This window comes from Anomaloglossus baeobatrachus, chromosome 8 (assembly GCF_048569485.1).
Source record: "Anomaloglossus baeobatrachus isolate aAnoBae1 chromosome 8, aAnoBae1.hap1, whole genome shotgun sequence".
NCBI lineage: Eukaryota > Metazoa > Chordata > Amphibia > Anura > Aromobatidae > Anomaloglossus > Anomaloglossus baeobatrachus.
In genome coordinates, this window is record NC_134360.1 from 74,251,084 (window position 1) to 74,272,581 (window position 21,498).

The window sequence follows — 21,498 nt, forward strand, 5'->3', positions numbered from 1 at the left end:
GATGAGTGGGACATGGGAATTGGGAGTGTGCAGGGTGAGTGGGACATGGGTAGGGGGTGTGTGCAGGGTGAGTGGGACATGGGGAGGGGGGCTGTGCAGGGTGAGTGGGACATGGGGAGGGGGGGCTGTGCAGGGTGAGTGGGACATGGGGAGGGGGGGGCTGTGCAGGGTGAGTGGGACATTGGGAGGGGTGTGTGTGCAGGATGAGTGGGACATGGGGAGGGTGTGTGTGAAGGTTGAGTGGGACATGGGGAGGGTGTGTGTGCAGGGTGAGTGGGACATGGGGAGGGGGTGTGTGCAGGGTGAGTGGGACATGGGGAGGGGGTGTGTGCAGGGTGAGTGGGACATGGGGAGGGGGTGTGTGCAGGGTGAGTGGGACATGGGGAGGGGGTGTGTGCAGGGTGAGTGGGACATGGGGAGGGGGTGTGTGCAGGGTGAGTGGGACATGGGGAGGGGGTGTGTGCAGGGTGAGTGGGACATGGGGAGGGGGCTGCAGGATAAGTGGGACATGGGGAGGGGGGTGTGCAGGGTGAGTGGGACATGGGGAGGGGGTGTGTGCAGGATGAGTGGGACATGGGAAGGGGGAGTGTGCAGGGTGAGTGGGACATTGGGAGGGGTGTGTGTGCAGGGTGTGCAGGTTGAGTGGGACATGGTGTTACGGGGGGCTGTCTGATAATAACTGAAAGGAGTATCAGACAGTCAGGGTCCACCGTGCAAAGACTTTGCTGCAGACTATGGCAGAGTGCAATACCTCTGTTAACTCACAGAAGAATATAATAAGTAAGTAAAGCAATTCCTCCCTTACTTGGAGGGTGTGTGGAATGATCTCTGTTAACAATCACAGAGACAAAGGCAATGTGTGCGAAATGGCACCTACCTAGGTTCGCTCTTCTAGTGGTGCAAAAGAGACGAACAGCAGCGTAAGCCGCACAAAGCTCCTACCTGCGTTCGCTCCACTAGTGTGCGAGGACACGAACCACTAGATATGGCACCTGCCTAGGTCCGCTCTTCTAGTGGTGCAAAAGAGACGAACAGCAGCGTAAGCCGCACAAAGCTCCTACCTCTGTTCGCTCCCCTAGTGTGCGAGGATACGAACAACTGCCAGACGCAGTATAAGGAACGTTACCCTAGCGGCAACGTCCACCTACGAGTAGAATCACAAGGCCCAGCCAGACCATGTGCCTCAGGCACCTGCCTATGTCCGCTCCCCTAAGAGGTAAGGATACGGACAGCAGCCGAAGCTGTAAGGTATAAGAACGCTACCCTGCCGGTAGCGCTCACCTAGCATAGACAGAGGAATGCCTAGAGGAACGCGCACAGAGCGTCTACTCATATGCATGAACCAAGAGAACTGAGCACCATGCGGCGTGTGTCAGGGTCTTATATAGACTCTGTGCCTCATCCAAGATGGAGGACACCAGAGCCAATCCGCTGCCAGAACGACAGGAGTGACGTCATGCTGGCCTATCACCGAGCAAGACGTCACAAGCACATGACCAGCGACCAATCGGCATAGAAGGTGTCAGAGACATGTGACCTCGTGTCAGCGATGATGTCACCCGCACATGTGCAATGGCTCCAAGATTGGACTTAGTCTCCGGCGCTCGCACATGTGCAGTAGCAAGAAATCTGGACTTAGTCTCCAGCGCTCGCACATGTGCAGTAGCAAGAAATCTGGACATAGTCTCCAGTGCTCGCAGCAACCGTAACACATGGGGAGGGGGTGTGTGCAGGGTGAGTGGGACATGGGGAGGGGGGATGTGCAGGGTGAGTGGGACATGGGTAGGGGGTGTGTGCAGGGTGAGTGGGACATGGGGAGGGGGGGCTGTGCAGGGTGAGTGGGACATGGGGAGGGGGGGCTGTGCAGGGTGAGTGGGACATGGGGAGGGGGGGCTGTGCAGGGTGAGTGGGACATTGGGAGGGGTGTGTGTGCAGGGTGTGCAGGGTGAGTGGGACATGGGGGGGTGTGCAGGGTGATTGGGACATGGGGTGTACAGGGTGAGTGGTACATGGGGAGGAATGTGTGTGCAGGGTGAGTGGGACATGGGGGGGAGGGGGGGATGTGCAGGGTGAGTGGCATATGGGGGGTCCAGACTGTGACAGAGGGGTGTTAAGGGTTACAGGGTGTGTGGCACATGCGATTTCAGTGTGATTGAGACAGGGGTAATATAATAATAATAATAATATTATACGGAAAAGGGTGTGTGCCGTGTGATTTGGGGGGTGCTGGGTGTGTGTAATTTGGGGGGTGCAGCCAGGGTGTGTGTAATTTGGGGGGTGCTGGGTGTGTGTGAGTCCCTGCTGCATGATGTGAGTGAAGTCCACACAGTAGACATACAGTCATATAAAAAAGTTTGGGCACCCCTATTAATGTTAACCTTTTTTCTTTATAACAATTTGGGTTTTTGCAACAGCTATTTCAGTTTCATATATCTAATAACTGATTGACTGAGTAATGTTTCTGGATTGAAATGAGGTTTATTGTATTAATAGAAAATGTGCAATCTGCATTTAAACAAAATTTTACCAGTGCAAAAGTATGGGCACCTCAACATAAAAGTGACATTAATATTTTGTAGATCCTCCTTTTGTGCCTCTAGTCGCTTCCTGTAGCTTTTATTGAGTTCCTGGATCCTGGATGAAGGTATATTTGACCATTCCTGTTTACAAAACAATTCCAGTTCAGTTAAGTTTGATGGTGGCCGAGCATGGACAGCCGCTTCACATCATCCCACAGATGTTCAATGATATTCAGGTCTGGGGACTGGGATGGCCATTCCAGAACATTGTAATTGTTCCTCTGCATGAATGCCTGAGTAGATTTGGAGCGGTGTTTTGGATCATTGTCTTGCTGAAATATCCATCCCCTGCGTAACTTCAACTTCGTCACTGATTCTTGCACATTATTGTCAAGAATCTGCTGATACTGAGTTGAATCCATGCGACCCTCAACTTTAACAAGATTCCCGGTGCCGGCATTTTATCCACACAGCCCCAAAGCATGATGGAACATCCACCAAATTTTACTGTGGGCAGTAAGTGCTTTTCTTGGAATGACGTGTTTTTTGCCTCCATGCAGAATGCCTTTTTGTATGACCAAACAACTCAATATTTGTTTCATCAGTCCAGAGGACCTTCTTCCAAAATGTAACTGGCTTGTCCAAATGTGCTTTTGCATACCTCAGGCGACTCTGCTTGTGGCGTGCTTGCAGAAACGGCTTCTTTCGCATCACTCTCCCATACAGCTTCTCCTTGTGCAATGTGCACTGTATTGTTGACCGATGGACATTGACACCATCTGCAGCAAGATGATGCTGCAGGTCTTTGGAGGTGGTCTGTGGATTGTCTTTGACTGTTCTCACCATTCTTCTTCTCTGCCTTTCTGATATTTTTCTTGGCCTGCCACTTCTGGGCTTAACAAGAACTGTACATGTGTTCTTCCATTTCCTTACTATGTTCCTCACAGTGGAAACTGACAGTTTAAATCTCTGAGACAACTTTTTGTATCCTTCCCCTGAACAACTATGGTGAATAATCTTTGTTTTCAGATCACTTGAGAGTTGTTCTTAGGAGCCCATGATGCCACTCTTCATAGGAGATTCAAATAGGAGAACTACTTGCAAGTGGCCACCTTAAATACCTTTTCTCATGATTGGATACACCTGCCTATGAAGTTCAAAGCTCAATGAGGTTACAAAACCAATTTAGTGCTTTAGTAAGTCAGTAAAAAGTAGTTAGGAGGGTTCAAATCAAGAAATTGATAAGGGTGCCCATACTTTTGCACGGGTCAAATTTAGTTTAAATGCGGATTGCACATTTTCTGTTAGTACAATAAACCTCATTTCAATCCAGAAATATTACTGAGTCCATCAGTTATTAGATTTATGAAACTGAAATAGCTGTTGCAAAAACCCAAATTGTTGTAAAGAAAAAAGGTTAACATTAATAGGGGTGCCCAAACTTTTTCATATGACTGTATATAAGTAGTAGGGATTAGGGAAAGAGGGATAGCAGCAGTCACAGCATGGGATGGGATTGGGAAAGCTGGGTGCTGTGCTGAGGGAAAGAAGCTCTTTTCCTCCTAATCATCCATCTTTTCTATGGTCTGATAAATATCCATCTTGTCCTCAGCTTTCAGCTTTCCCATTCTTTGATATCAAGTGTCTTATCCTGTCCCCCCCAGTCTCAGTGTCATTATCCTGTACCCCCAGTGCCAGTGTCAGTATCCTGTACCCCCCAGTGTCATTATCCTGTACCCCCAGTGCCAGTGTCAGTATCCTGTACCCCCCAGTGTCATTATCCTGTACCCCCAGTGCCAGTGTCAGTATCCTGTACCCCCCAGTGTCATTATCCTGTACCCCCAGTGCCAGTGTCAGTATCCTGTACCCCCAGTGTCATTATCCTGTACCCCCAGTGCCAGTGTCATTATCCTGTACCCCCCAGTGTCATTATCCTGTACCCCCAGTGCCAGTGTCAGTATCCTGTACCCCCAGTGCCAGTGTCAGTATCCTGTACCCCCAGTGCCAGTGTCATTATCCTGTACCCCCAGTGCCAGTGTCATTATCCTGTACCCCCCAGTGTCAGTATCCTGTACCCCCAGTGCCAGTGTCATTATCCTGTACCCCCAGTGCCAGTGTCATTATCCTGTACCCCCCAGTGTCATTATCCTGTACCCCCAGTGCCAGTGTCAGTATCCTGTACCCCCCAGTGTCATTATCCTGTACCCCCAGTGCCAGTGTCAGCATCCTGTACCCCCCAGTGTCATTATCCTGTACCCCCAGTGCCAGTGTCAGTATCCTGTACCCCCCAGTGTCATTATCCTGTACCCCCAGTGCCAGTGTCAGTATCCTGTACCCCCCAGTGTCATTATCCTGTACCCCCAGTGCCAGTGTCAGAATCCTGTACCCCCCAGTGTCATTATCCTGTACCCCCCAGTGTCATTATCCTGTACCCCCCAGTGTCATTATCCTGTACCCCCAGTGCCAGTGTCAGTATCCTGTACCCCCCAGTGTCATTATCCTGTACCCCCAGTGCCAGTGTCATTATCATGTACCCCCCAGTGTCATTATCCTGTACCCCCCAGTGTCATTATCCTGTACCCCCCAGTGTCATTATCCTGTACCCCCCAGTGTCATTATCCTGTACCCCCAGTGCCAGTGTCATTATCCTGTACCCCCCAGTGTCATTATCCTGTACCCCCAGTGCCAGTGTCAGTATCCTGTACCCCCAGTGTCATTATCCTGTACCCCCCAGTGTCATTATCCTGTACCCCCAGTGTCAGTGTCAGTATCCTGTACCCCCAGTGTCATTATCCTGTACCCCCAGTGTCAGTGTCATTATCCTGTACTCCAGTGTTATTATTCTGTACCCCCAGTGTCAGTGTCATTATCCTGTACTCCAGTGTTATTATTCTGTACCCCCAGTGTCAGTGTCATTATCCTGTACCCCCAGTGTCATTATCCTGTACCCCCAGTGTCAGTGTCATTATCCTGTACTCCAGTGTTATTATCCTGTACCCCCAGTGTCAGTGTCATTATCCTGTACTCCAGTGTTATTATTCTGTACCCCCAGTGTCAGTGTCATTATCCTGTACCCCCAGTGTCATTATCCTGTACCCCCAGTGTCATTATCCTGTACTCCCAGTGTCATTATCCTGTACCCCCAGTGTCAGTGTCATTATCCTGTACCCCCAGTGTCATTATCCTGTACCCCCAGTGTCATTATCCTGTACCCCCAGTGTCAGTGTCATTATCTTAGTTTATATGTAATTACTTTTCAAGGGGCCTCTATATGTGATGATCGTACAGGAGGAGCTTCAGTATAAATACTGTATATGTAAAAAAAAAAAAAAAAAAAGCCTGATCTGTCTATAGAGCAGTGTTGTCAGAATACACAGGACTAGAGAAGGGTTTTATCTAGCATGTAACACTAATGTGGAAACTATAGTGAAGACGGACCCCACATAGCCCTCCATACAGAATAATGGGGGCCACATTGCCCTCTATGCACAATAATGGGCCGCATGTAGTCCCCTATGCAGAGTAATGGGCCCCACATAGCCCTCCATACACAATAATGGGCCCCACGTGGTCCCCTATACAGAATAATGGGCCCCACATAGCCCTCCATACACAATAATGGACCCTATGTAGTTCCCTACACAGAAGAATGGGCCCCACGTAGCCCTCCATACAGAATAATGGACCCCACATAGCCCTCCATACACAATAATGGGCCCCATATAATCCCCTATACAGAATAATAAGCCACACAAAGCACTCCATACAGAATAAGGGGCCCCACATAGCCCTCCATACACAATAATGGACCCTATGTAGTTCCCTACACAGAAGAATGGGCCCCACATAGCCCTCCATACAGAATAATGGACCCCACATAGCCCTCCATACACAATAATGGGCCCCATATAATCCCCTATACAGAATAATAAGCCACACATAGCACTCCATACAGAATAAGGGGCCCCACATAGCCCTTCATACACAATAATGGGCCCCACATAGCCCTCCATACAGAATATTGGGTCCCACATAGCACTCCATACAGAATAATGGGCCCCACATAGCCCTCCATACAGAATATTGGCCCCACATAGCCCTCCATACACAATAATGGGTCCCATGTAGTTACCTATACAGAATAATGGGCCCCACATAGCCCTCCATACAGAATAATGGGCCCCACGTAGTCCCCTATACAGAATAATGGGCCCCACATAGCCCTCTATACAGAATAATGGGCCCCACATAGCCCTCAATACAGAATAATGGGCGCCACATTGCCCTCCATACACAATAATGGGCCCCATGTAGTCCCCTATACAGAGAAATGGGCCCCACATAGCCCTCCATACACAATAATGGGCCCCACGCAGTCCCCTATACAGAATAATGGGCCCCACGTAGCCCTCCACACACAATAATGGGACCCACATAGTCCTCCATACAGAATAATGGGCCCCACATAGCCCTCCATACAGAATAATGGGCGCCACATTGCCCTCCATACATAATAATGGGCCCTTATGTAGTCCCCTATACAGAGTAATGGGCCCCACATAGCCCTCCATACACAATAATGAGCCTCTCATAGCCCTTCATACACAATAATGGGCCCCATATAGTCCCCTATACAGAATAATAAGCCCCACATAGCCCTCCATACAGAATAATGGGCCTCTCATAGCCCTTCATACACAATATTGGGCCCCACATAGTCCCCTAAACAGAATAATAGGCCCCACATAGCCGTCCATACAGAATAATGGGCCCCACATAGCCCTCCATACAGAATAATGGGCCCCATATAGTCCCCTATACAGAATAATAATCCCCACATAGCCCTCCATACAGAATAAGGGACCCCATATAGCCCTTCATACAGAATAATGGGCCCCACATAGCCCTCCATACACAATAATGGGCCCCATATAGTCCTTTATACAGAATAATAAGCCCCACATAGCCCTCCATACAGAATAAGGGACCCCATATAGCCCTCCATACAGAATAATGGGCCTCTCATAGCCCTTCATACACAATATTGGGCCCCACATAGTCCCCTATACAGAATAATAAGCCCCACATAGCCCTCCATAAAGAATAATAGGCCCCACATAGCACTTCATACAGAATAATGGGCCCTGCATAGCCCTCCATACAGAAAAATGGGCGCCACATAGCCCTCCATACAGAATAATGGGCGCCACATTACCCTCCATACACAATAATGGGCCCCATGTAGTCCCCTATACAGAACAATGGGCCCCACGTAGCCCTACATACACAATAATGGGCTCCACATAGTCCTCCATACACAATAATGGGCCCCACATAGCCCTCCATACAGAATAATGGGCCCCACATAGCCCTCCATACACAATAATGGGCGCCACATTGCCCTCCATACACAATGGGCCCCATGTAGTCCCCTAAACAGAATAATGGGCCCCACATAGCCCTCCATACACAATAATGGGCCCCATGTTGTCCATTATACAGAATAATGGGCCCCAAATAGCCCTCCATACAGAATAATGGGCCCCACGTAGTCCCCTATAGAGAATAATGGGCCCCACATAGCCCTCCATACAGAATAATGGGCCCCACATAGCCCTCCATACAGAATAATGGGCTCCACATTGCCCTCCATACAGAATAATGGGCCCCACGTAGTCCCCTATACAGATTAATGGGCCCCACATAGCCGTCCATAAAGAATAATGGGCCCCACATAGCCCTCCATACAGAATAAGGGACCCCATATAGCCCTTCATACACAATATTGGGCCCCACATAGTCCCCTAAACAGAATAATGGGCCCCACATAGCCGTCCATACAGAATAATGGGCCCCACATAGCCCTCCATACACTATAATGGGCCCCATATAGTCCCCTATACAGAATAATAAGCCCCACATAGCCCTCCATACAGAATAAGGGACCCCATATAGCCCTTCATACAGAATAATGGGCCCCACATAGCCCTCCATACCCAATAATGGGCCCCATATAGTCCCTTATACAGAATAATAAGCCCCACATAGCCCTCCATACAGAATAAGGGACCTCATATAGCCCTCCATACAGAATAATGGGCCTCTCATAGCCCTTCATACACAATATTGGGCCCCACATAGTCCCCTAAACAGAATAATGGGCCCCACATAGCTGTCCATACAGAATAATGGGCCCCACATAGCCCTCCATACACAATAATGGGCCCATTATAGTCCCTTGTACAGAATAATAAGCCCCACATAGCCCTCCATACAGAATAAGGGACCCCATATACCCCTCCATACAGAATAATGGGCCTCTCATAGCCCTTCATACACAATATTGGGCCCCACATAGTCCCCTAAACAGAATAATGGGCCCCACATAGCCCTCCATACAGAATAAGGGTCCCCATATAGCCCTCCATAAAGAATAGTGGGCCCCATGTAGTCCCCTATACAGAATAAAAAGCCCCACATAGCCCTCCATACAGAATAAGGGAGCACACATAGCCCTTCATACACATTAATAAGCCCCACATAGCATTTCATACAGAATAATGGGCCCCGCATAGCCCTCCATACATAAAAATGGGCGCCACATTGCCCTCCATACACAATAATGGGCCCCATGTAGTCCCCTATACAGAACAATGGGCCCCACGTAGCCCTCCGTACACAATAATGGACCCCATGTAGTCAACTATACAGAACAATGGGCCCCACGTAGCCCTCCATACACAATCATGGGCTCCACATAGTCCTCCATACACAATAATGGGCCCCACATAGCCCTCCATACAGAATAATGGGCCCCACATATCCCTCCATACACAATAATGGGCCCCATGTAGTCCCCTATACGGAGAAATGGTCCCCACATAGCCCTCCATACACAATAATGGGCCCCACGTAGTCCCCTATACAGAATAATGGGCCCCACGTAGCCCTCCATACACAATAATGGGCCCCACGTAGTCCCCTATACAGAATAATGGGCCCCACGTAGCCCTCCATACACAATAATGGGCCCCACATAGTCCTCCATACACAATAATGGGCCCCACATAGTCTTCCATACAGAATAATGGACCCCACATAGCCCTCCATACACAATAATAGGCCCCATGTAGTCCCCTATACAGAATAATGTGCCCCACATAGCCCTCCATACAGTATAATGGGCGCCACATTGCCCTCCATACACAATAATGGGCCCCATATAGTCCCTTATACAGAATAATAAGCCCCACATAGCCCTCCATACAGAATAAGGGACCTCATATAGCCCTCCATACAGAATAATGGGCCTCTCATAGCCCTTCATACACAATATTGGGCCCCACATAGTCCCCTAAACAGAATAATGGGCCCCACATAGCTGTCCATACAGAATAATGGGCCCCACATAGCCCTCCATACACAATAATGGGCCCATTATAGTCCCTTGTACAGAATAATAAGCCCCACATAGCCCTCCATACAGAATAAGGGACCCCATATACCCCTCCATACAGAATAATGGGCCTCTCATAGCCCTTCATACACAATATTGGGCCCCACATAGTCCCCTAAACAGAATAATGGGCCCCACATAGCCCTCCATACAGAATAAGGGTCCCCATATAGCCCTCCATAAAGAATAGTGGGCCCCATGTAGTCCCCTATACAGAATAAAAAGCCCCACATAGCCCTCCATACAGAATAAGGGAGCACACATAGCCCTTCATACACATTAATAAGCCCCACATAGCATTTCATACAGAATAATGGGCCCCGCATAGCCCTCCATACATAAAAATGGGCGCCACATTGCCCTCCATACACAATAATGGGCCCCATGTAGTCCCCTATACAGAACAATGGGCCCCACGTAGCCCTCCGTACACAATAATGGACCCCATGTAGTCAACTATACAGAACAATGGGCCCCACGTAGCCCTCCATACACAATCATGGGCTCCACATAGTCCTCCATACACAATAATGGGCCCCACATAGCCCTCCATACAGAATAATGGGCCCCACATATCCCTCCATACACAATAATGGGCCCCATGTAGTCCCCTATACGGAGAAATGGTCCCCACATAGCCCTCCATACACAATAATGGGCCCCACGTAGTCCCCTATACAGAATAATGGGCCCCACGTAGCCCTCCATACACAATAATGGGCCCCACGTAGTCCCCTATACAGAATAATGGGCCCCACGTAGCCCTCCATACACAATAATGGGCCCCACATAGTCCTCCATACACAATAATGGGCCCCACATAGTCTTCCATACAGAATAATGGACCCCACATAGCCCTCCATACACAATAATAGGCCCCATGTAGTCCCCTATACAGAATAATGTGCCCCACATAGCCCTCCATACAGTATAATGGGCGCCACATTGCCCTCCATACACAATGGGCCCAATGTAGTCCCCTATACAGAATAATGGACTCCACATATCCCTCCATACAGAATAATGGGCCCCACGTAGTCCCCTATACAGAATAATGGGCCCCACATAGCCCTCCATACAGAATAATGGGCCCCACATAGCCCTCCATACAGAATAATGGGCCCCACATAGCCGTCCATACAGAATAATGGGCCCCACATATCCCTCCATACACAATAATGGGCCCCATATAGTCCCCTATACAGAATAATAAGCCCCACATAGCCCTCCATACAGAATAAGGGACCCCATATAGCCCTTCATACCCAATAATGGGCCCCACATAGCCCTCCATACACAATAATGGGTCCCACATAGCACTCCATACAGAATAATGGGCCCCACATAGCCCTTTATACACAATAATGGGTCCCACATAGCCCTCCATACAGAATAATGGGCCCCACATAGCCCTCCATACACAATAATGGGCCCCATGTAGTCCCCTATACAGAATAATGGGCCCCACATAGCCCTTCATACAGAATAATGGGCCCCACATAGCCCTCCATACAGAATAATGGGCCCCACATAGCCCTTCATACAGAATAATGGGCCCCACATAGCCCTCCATACAGAATAATGGGCCCCACATAGCCCTTCATACAGAATAATGGGCCCCACATAGCCCTCCATACACAATAATGGGCCCCATGTAGTCCCCTATATGGAGAAATGGGCCCCACATAGCCCTCCATACACAATAATGGGCCCCATGTAGTCCCCTATACAGAATAATGGGCCCCACATATTCCTCCATACACAACAATGGGCCCCACATAGTCCTCCATACAGAATAATGGACCCCACATAGCCCTCCATACACAATAATAGGCCCCACATAGCACTTCATACAGAATAATGGGCCCCGCATAGCCCTCCATACAGAATAATGGGCGCCACATAGCCCTCCATAGACAATAATGGGCCCCATGTAGTCCCCTATACAGAATAATGGGCCCCACATAGCCCTCCATAGAGAATAATGGGCGCCACATTGCCCTCCATACACAATAATGGGCCCCATGTTGTCCCCTATACAGAATAATGGGCCCCACATAGCCCTCCATACACAATAATGGGCCCCATGTTGTCCCCTATACAGAATAATAGGCCCCACATAGCCCTCCATACAGAATAATGGGCCCCACGTAGTCCCCTATACAGAATAATGGTCCCCACATAGCCCTCCATACAGAATAATGGGCCCCACATAGCTCTCCATACAGAATAATGGGCTCCACATTGCCCTCCATTCAGAATAATTGGCCCCACGTAGTCCCCTATACAGAGTAATGGGCCCCACATAGCCCCCATACACAATAATCAGCCTCTCATACACAATATTGGGCCCCACATAGTCCCCTAAACAGAATATTGGGCCCCACATAGCCGTCCATACAGAATAATGGGCCCCACATAGCCCTCCATACACAATAATGGGCCCCACATAGTCCCCTATACAGAATAATGGGCCCCACGTAGCCCTCCCTACACAATAATGGGCCCCACATAGTCCTCCAATACAGAACAATGGACCCCACATAGCCCTCCATACAAAATAATGGGCGCCACATTGCCCTCCATACACAATAATGGGCCCCATGTAATCCCCTATACAGAGTAATGGGCCCCACATAGCTCTCCATACACAATAATGGACCCCATGTATTCCCCTATACAGAATAATGGGCCCCACGTAGCCCTACATACACAATAATGGGCCCCACATAGTCCTCCATACACAATAATGGGCCCCACATAGTCCTCCATGCAGAATAATGGACCCCACATAGCCTTCCATACACAATAATGGGCCCCATATAGTCCCCTATACAGAACTATAAGCCCCACATAGCCCTCCATACAGAATTAGGGGCCCCACATGGCCCTTCTTACATAATAATGGGCCCCACATAGCCCTCCATACAGAATATTGGGTCCCACATAGCACTCCATACAGAAAAATGGGCCCCACATAGTCCTCCATACACAATAATGGGCCCCATGTAGTCCCCTATACAGAATAATGGGCCCCACATAGCCCTCCATACAGGATAATGGGCCCCGCGTAGTCCCCTATACAGAATAATGGGCCCCACATAGCCCTCCATATAGAATAATGGGCCCCGCATAGCCCTCCATACAGAATAATGGGCCCCACATAGCCCTCCATACAGAATAATGGGCGCCACATTGCCCTCCATACACAATAATAGGCCCCATGTAGTCCCCTATACAGAATAATGGGCCCCACATAGCCCTCCATACAGAATAATGGGCCCCACATAGCCCTCCATACACACTAATGGGCCCCATGTAGTCCCCTATACAGAATAATGGACCCCACATAGCCCTCCATACACAATAATGGGCCCCATGTAGTCCCCTATACAGAATAATGGGCCCCACATTGCCCTCCATACACAATAATCGGCCCCATGTAGTCCCCTATACAGAATAATGGGCCTCACATTGCCCTCCATACACATTAATGGGCCCCATGTAGTCCCCTATACAGAATAATGGGCCCCACATAGCCCTCCATACAGAATAATGGGCCCCACATAGCCCTCCATACAGAATAATGGGCCCCACATAGCCCTCCATACAGAATAAGGGACCCCATATAGCCCTTCATACACAATAATGGGCCCCACATAGCCCTCCATACAGAATATTGGGTCCCACATAGCCCTCCATACATAATAATGAGCCCCATGTAGTCCCCTATACAGAATAATGGGCCCCACATAGCCCTCCATACAGAATAATGGGTGCCACATTGCCCTCCATACACAATAATGGGCCCCATGTAGTCCCCTATACAGAGTAATGGGCCCCACATAGCCCTATATACACAATAATGGGCCCCATGTAGTCCCCTATACAGAATAATGGGCCCCACATAGCCCTCCATACAGAATAATGGGCCCCACATAGCCCTCCATACAGAATAATGGGCCCCACATAGCCCTACATACAGAATAATGGGCGACACATTGCCCTCCATACACAATAATGGGCCCCATGTAGTCCCCTATACAGAGTAATGGGCCCCACATAGCCCTCCATACACAATAATGGGCCCCACGTAGTCATCTATACAGAATAATGGGCCCCACGTAGCCCTCCGTACACAATAATGGGCCCCTCATAGTCCTCCATACACAATAATGGGCCCCACATAGTCCCCCATACAGAATAATGGACCCCACATAGCCCCCATACACAATAATGAGCCTCTCATAGCCCTTCATACACAATATTGGGCCCCACATAGTCCCCTAAACAGAATAATGGGCCCCACATAGCCGTCCATACAGAATAATGGGCCCCACATAGCCCTCCATACACAATAATGGGCCCCACATAGTCCCCTATACAGAATAATAAGCCCCGCATAGCCCTCCATACAGAATTAGGGGCCCCACATGGCCCTTCTTACATAATAATGGGCCCCACATAGCCCTCCATACAGAATATTGGGTCCCACATAGTCCTCCATACAGAATAATGGGCCCCACATAGCCCTCCATACACAATAATGGACCCCATGTATTCCCCTATACAGAATAATGGGCCCCACGTAGCCCTCCATACACAATAATGGGCCCCACATAGTCCTCCATACACAATAATGGGCCCCACATAGTCCTCCATACAGAATAATGGGCCCCACATAGTCCTCCATGCAGAATAATGGACCCCACATAGCCCTCCATACACAATAATGGGCCCCATATAGTCCCCTATGCAGAATAATTAGCCCCGCATAGCCCTCCATACAGAATTAGGGGCCCCACATGGCCCTTCTTACATAATAATGGGCCCCACATAGCCCTCCATACAGAATATTGGGTCCCACATAGTCCTCCATACAGAATAATGGGCCCCACATAGCCCTCCATACACAATAATGGGCCCCATGTAGTCCCTTATACAGAATAATGGGCCCCACATAGCCCTCCATACAGGATAATGGGCACCGCGTAGTCCCCTATACAGAATAATGGGCCCCACATAGCCCTCCATATAGAATAATGGGCCCCGCATAGCCCTCCATACAGAATAATGGGCGCCACATTGCCCTCCATACACAATAATGGGCCCCATGTAGTCCTCCATACAGAATAATGGGCCCCACATAGCCCTCCATACACAATAATGGGCCCCATGTAGTCCCCTATACAGAATAATGGGCCCCACATAGCCCTCCATACAGGATAATGGGCACCGCGTAGTCCCCTATACAGAATATTGGGTCCCACATAGTCCTCCATACAGAATAATGGGCCCCACATAGCCCTCCATACACAATAATGGGCCCCATGTAGTCCCCTATACAGAATAATGGGCCCCACATAGCCCTCCATACAGGATAATGGGCACCGCGTAGTCCCCTATACAGAATAATGGGCCCCACATAGCCCTCCATACAGAATATTGGGTCCCACATAGTCCTCCATACAGAATAATGGGCCCCACATAGCCCTCCATACACAATAATTGGCCCCACTTAGTCCCCTATACAGAATAATGGGCCCCACGTAGACCTCCATACACAATAATGGGCCCCACATAGTCCTCCATACACAATAATGGGCCCCACATAGCCCTCCATACACAATAATGGGTCCCACATAGCACTTCTTACACAATAATGGGTCCCACATAGCCCTCCCTACAGAATAATGGGCGCCACATAGCCCTCCATACACAATAATGGGCCCCATGTAGTCCCCTATACAGAATAATGGGCCCCACATAGCCCTCCATACAGAATAATGGGCCCCACATAGCCCTCCATACACACTAATGGGCCACATGTAGTCCCCTATACAGAATAATGGGCCCCACATAGCCCTCCATACACAATAATGGGCCCCATGTAGTCCCCTATACAGAATAATGGGCCCCACATTGCCCTCCATACACAATAATGGGCCCCATGTAGTCCCCTATACAGAATAATGGGCCCCACATAGCCCTCCATACACAATAATGGGTCCCACATAGCACTTCATACACAATAATGGGTCCCACATAGCCCTCCCTACAGAATAATGGGCGCCACATAGCCCTCCATACACAATAATGGGCCCCATGTAGTCCCCTATACAGAATAATGGGCCCCACATAGCTCTCCATACAGAATAATGGGCCCCACATAGCCCTCCATACACACTAATGGGCCACATGTAGTCCCCTATACAGAATAATGGGCCCCACATAGCCCTCCATACACAATAATGGGCCCCATGTAGTCCCCTATACAGAATAATGGGCCCCACATTGCCCTCCATACACAATAATGGGCCCCATGTAGTCCCCTATACAGAATAATGGGCCCCACATTGCCCTCCATACACATTAATGGGCCCCATGTAGTCCCTTATACAGAATAATGGGCCCCACATAGCCCTCCATACAGAATAATGGGCCCCACATAGCCCTCCATACAGAATAATGGGCCCCACATAGCCCTCCATATACAATAATGGGACCCACATAGCCCTCCATACAGAATAGTGGGCCCCACATAGTCCTCCATATAGAATAATGAGCCCCACATAGCCCTCCATACAGAATAATGGGCCCCACATAGTCCTCCATACAGAATAATGGGCCCCACATAGCCCTCCATACACAATATTGGGCCCCACATAGCCCTCCATACACAATAATGGGCCCCACATAGCCCTCCATACAGAATAATGGGCCCCACATAGTCCTCCATACAGAATAATGGGCCCCACATAGTCCTCCGTACAGTATAATGGCCCCCACATAACCCTCTATACACAATAATGGGCCCCACATAGTCCTGCATACAGAATAATGAGCCCACATAGTCCTCCATACAGTATAATGGCCCCCACATAACCCTCCATATACAATATCAGACCCTACATAGCCCTCCATACACAATAATGGGCCCCACATAGTCCCCTATACAGAATAATAAGCCCCGCATAGCCCTCCATACAGAATTAGGGGCCCCACATGGCCCTTCTTACATAATAATGGGCCCCACATAGCCCTCCATACAGAATATTGGGTCCCACATAGTCCTCCATACAGAATAATGGGCCCCACATAGCCCTCCATACACAATAATGGGCCCCATGTAGTCCCCTATACAGAATAATGGGCCCCACATAGCCCTCCATACAGGATAATGAGCACCGCGTAGTCCCCTATACAGAATAATGGGCCCCACATAGCCCTCCATATAGAATAATGGGCCCCGCATAGCCCGCCATACAGAATAATGGGTGCCACATTGCCCTCCATACACAATAATGGGCCCCATGTAGTCCCCTATACAGAGAATTGGGCCCCACATAGCTTTCCATACGCAATAATGGGCCCCACTTAGTCCTCTATACAGAATAATGGGCCCCACGTAGCCCTCCATACACAATAATGGGCCCCACATAGTCCTCCATACACAATAATGGGCCCCACATAGTCCTCCATACAGAATAATGGACCCCACATAGCCCTCCATACACAATAATGGGCCCCACATAGCCCTCCATACACAATAATGGGTCCCACATAGCACTTCATACACAATAATGGGTCCCACATAGCCCTCCATACAGAATAATGGGCGCCACATAGCCCTCCATACACAATAATGGGCCCCATGTAGTCCCCTATACAGAATAATGGGCCCCACATAGCCCTCCATACAGAATAATGGGCCCCACATTGCCCTCCATACACACTAATGGGCCACATGTAGTCCCCTATACAGAATAATGGGCCCCACATAGCCCTCCATACACAATAATGGGCCCCATGTAGTCCCCTATACAGAATAATGGGCCCCACATTGCCCTCCATACACAATAATGGGCCCCATGTAGTCCCCTATACAGAATAATGGGCCCCACATTGCCCTCCATACACATTAATGGGCCCCATGTAGTCCCCTATACAGAATAATGGGCCCCACATAGCCCTCCATACAGAATAATGGGCCCCACATAGCCCTCCATACAGAATAATGGGCCCCACATAGCCCTCCATATACAATAATGGGACCCACATAGCCCTCCATACAGAATAATGGGCCCCACATAGTCCTCCATATAGAATAATGAACCCCACATAGCCCTCCATACAGAATAATGGGCCCCACATAGTCCTCCATACAGAATAATGGGCCCCACATAGTCCTCCGTACAGTATAATGGCCCCCACATAACCCTCTATACACAATAATGGGCCCCACATAGTCCTGCATACAGAATAATGAGCGCCACATAGTCCTCCATACAGTATAATGGCCCCCACATAACCCTCCATATACAATATCAGACCCCACATAGTCCTCTATACACAATAATGGGCGTCTGGCATCGGGGGTGTTTGTTATGCTCTCCACTGTTCGGGCCCCTCCCACTAGGAGACGTGATCTCTGGATGCCTCTGTGTTACCATGGTGATATATCCCCTCTAGGCCCACTCCGCCCCCTGTATATATATATATATATATATATATATATGTACACCCTCATCTACACTGTATACAGCGGCCCGGGCTCGTACTCCACCTCCGGCCTCCGCTCGGGCTCCACACGCTGTGGTCACCTGGCCGCACAAACTCCGCCTCTTGTCACCACTGAGAGCTCAAATTGCTGCTGGCTCCACCCCTCAGCCGCTTCATCGTCCTTGGCAATATGGAGACGTCCGCACTGATTAGAATCCTGTGAGCAGGGGGCGGGGCTTCTCCCTGTTAAGCCACACATGAGTTGCCATGGAGAGTTCACAACAAGGGCGGAGCCTCTTAGAGCTGGGCGCGGCTATACTGTAGATGGGCGTTTCGCTACGCAGGGCTATGCTGAAGATGGGCGTGGCTATACCGGAGATGGGCGGGGCTATACCGGAGATGGCCGTGTCTATACTGGAGATGGGTGGGGCTATGCTGGAGATGGGTGGGGCTATGCTGGGGATGGTCGGGGCTATACTGGAGATGGGCGGGGCTATACTGGAGATGGCCGTGTCTATACTGGAGATGGGTGGGGCTATGCTGGATATGGTCGGGGCTATATTGGAGATGGGCGTGTCTATACTGGAGATGGGCGTGTCTATACTGGAGATGGGCGTGTCTATACTGGAGATGGGCGGGGCTATACTAGAGATGAGCTGGGCTATACTGGAGGTGGTCGGGGCCATACTGGAGATGGGCGGGACTATACTGTAGATGGCCGTGTCTATACTGGAGATGAGCGGGGCTATGCTGGAGATTGTCCGGGCTATTCTGGAGATGGGCGGGGCTATACTGGAGATGGGCAGTGCTATATCGGTGATGGGCGAGGCTATATCGGTGATGGGCGTGGGTATATCGGTGATGGGCCTGGGTTAGAGCAGGCAGTGTCCCCGTGCAGTGCGCGCTGCTTCGTACAGTCCCCGTCAGGGCCGCCATCAGGGCATTACTAGTGGAACTCCTGTAGCGGGCCCGGTGAGCAGCAGGCAGGAGGGGGGGCCCGGACATGCTGACAGGCCTCTCCTCTTTCATTCCTCTGCTCCCCGGGCCCCAGCGCAGGGGGCGTTGACAGTACACTTCGCAGGGCGGGCTGGTCGTGCAGTGAGCAGGAGGCGGGGCCTGGACACGCTGACAGCCCAGACCCCTCCCCTTTCATTTCTCTGCTCACCGGGCCCCATGGCCAGGGGGTGAGGACATTGCACTGACAGCACCTGCAGTCGCACAGGGGCCCCAAGCGGGAGCGGGCCCCTAGAGCCTGAAAACGTACTGGATGCGTCATAGCTCCCTGGTACTTAAGGACCCATGACGTACCCAGTAGCCCCGGTGGCTGTGATCGCTGCAAATATCTTAGATTCGGGTTGGAGGGGCCCACTGCCTGACCTCAGGAGGGGTGGTGTCTCCTCCCCGGACCTAAGGAGGCTGTGATTGGCTGAGCGGCGTTCGTCAGCCAATCACAGCCACTGTAACGTTCCAATCATTGAAAATGGCTATAACATTAAAATCCAGCCCCTATCAGTGCAGCTGTAGCACCGATCATTGGCTGGAGCTGGGTGACCTCAGTTTCACCCACCCCCAGCTCTGATTGGAGAGATCGGCCTTGTGACCGATCTCTCCAATCCCTGTGGATCTGGGGCCGGTGACCACTCCCCTCAGCTTCACTCCAGCGTCCGTGGAAGGTGAGGAGCGTGATCGGTAAGTTTAAAGACACTGTCTCCTTTCAGCCGCCGCCACCATTGCCCCAGCCCCCACCCATAAGCCGCCGGCTGCAACAGTCACTGCCCCTGATCCAGCAGCACTGAACCCATCTGCTGCGTCCCCTCCATCTGCCACCCCCTCCCCCATCAGTCGCTGCCCCCTCCCTCATCTGCTGCCCCTCCCCCACCTCTCACCTTCCTCCATCTGCTGTGACCCCACCCCCACCTGCTGTGACCCCACCCCCACCTGCTGTGACCCCCACCTGCTGTGACCCCCCCACCTGCTGTGACCCCCCCACCACCTGCAGTGAGACCCCCCCACCTGCAGTGAGACCCGACCCCCCCACCTGCAGTGAGACCCCCCCACCTGCAGTGAGACCCGACCCCCCCCACCTGCAGTGAGACCCCCCACCTGCAGTGAGACCCGACCCCCCCACCTGCAGTAAGACCCCCCACCTGCAGTGAGACCCCCCCACCTTCTGTGAGACTCTCCCCACCTTCTGTGAGACCCCCCACCTGCTGTGAACCCCCCCACCGTCTATCCGTCCCTTTGTCTATCCGTCCCTTTGTCTATCCGTCCCTTTGTCTATCCGTCCCTTTGTTTATCTGTCCCTCTGTCCATCTGTCCCTCCATCTGTCCGTCCCTCCGTCTGTCCGTCCCTCATCTATCTGTAGCACCCACGGCGCAGGGGTTAAATATTACTCGTCGTCGGGCCGGTGATGTCGGGTCAGGGGGATGTCACAGGTGGCCCTGCCCGGGTTCGTGGCCCCGAGGTGTACAATATAAGGGATTTGGATGATGGTGGGGGAATGATGAGGATGATAGTCTTGTGACGCCACCTGTGGTACGTGGCCAGGGATTAGGCGCTGCTGCTGTCTCTGTCCTCCGGGGCGGATAGTGTTGCAGCAAGGATGGTTCTGCTCCCCACAGGTGGAGCGGGGGCCCGGGGAGGATGATGAGGAGAGTAGTGGCTGTTGGTGCCGAAGCACGAGGTGACGGCAATCAAAAGGCTGAATCAGCTGCTGTGGTTCCAGCCGTGATGGGCCCCAGCTGATCCCGGATCCGTTGGAGGTTATAACCGGTACAGTGGTCGATGGGCCCTTCCTTCTTGTGCCTTTAGGCTATGTGCGCACTAGAAATGTGAAGTTTCTCAAGAAAATTTCTTGAGAAACTTCTGGGAGTGAAAGATTTCCGGACCTCCGGAAAAAATCCGCACCAAATCCGCATGCGGCTTTGCCGCGGAATAGCCGCGAATTTGCCGCGATTTTCCCGCGGGTGGTTCCCTGCGGATTTTGCAGGGTGTACTGCCGAAATCCGCAGGGTACCTGC

At 50.8% G+C, this 21,498-nt stretch overlaps 1 protein-coding gene across 1 annotated transcript in view; it reads right to left on the reverse strand.

The window, feature by feature from the left end:
* Nucleotides 1-18,736, reverse strand: part of LOC142250026 (inositol-pentakisphosphate 2-kinase-like) — a 42,972-nt gene extending 24,236 nt beyond the window's left edge. Inside the window, exon 1 of the mRNA XM_075322089.1 lies at nucleotides 18,579-18,736. Coding sequence (XP_075178204.1) covers nucleotides 18,579-18,736 — 158 coding nt within the window. The remainder of the gene's footprint in view (nucleotides 1-18,578) is intronic.
* Nucleotides 18,737-21,498: the final 2,762 nt, after the last annotated feature.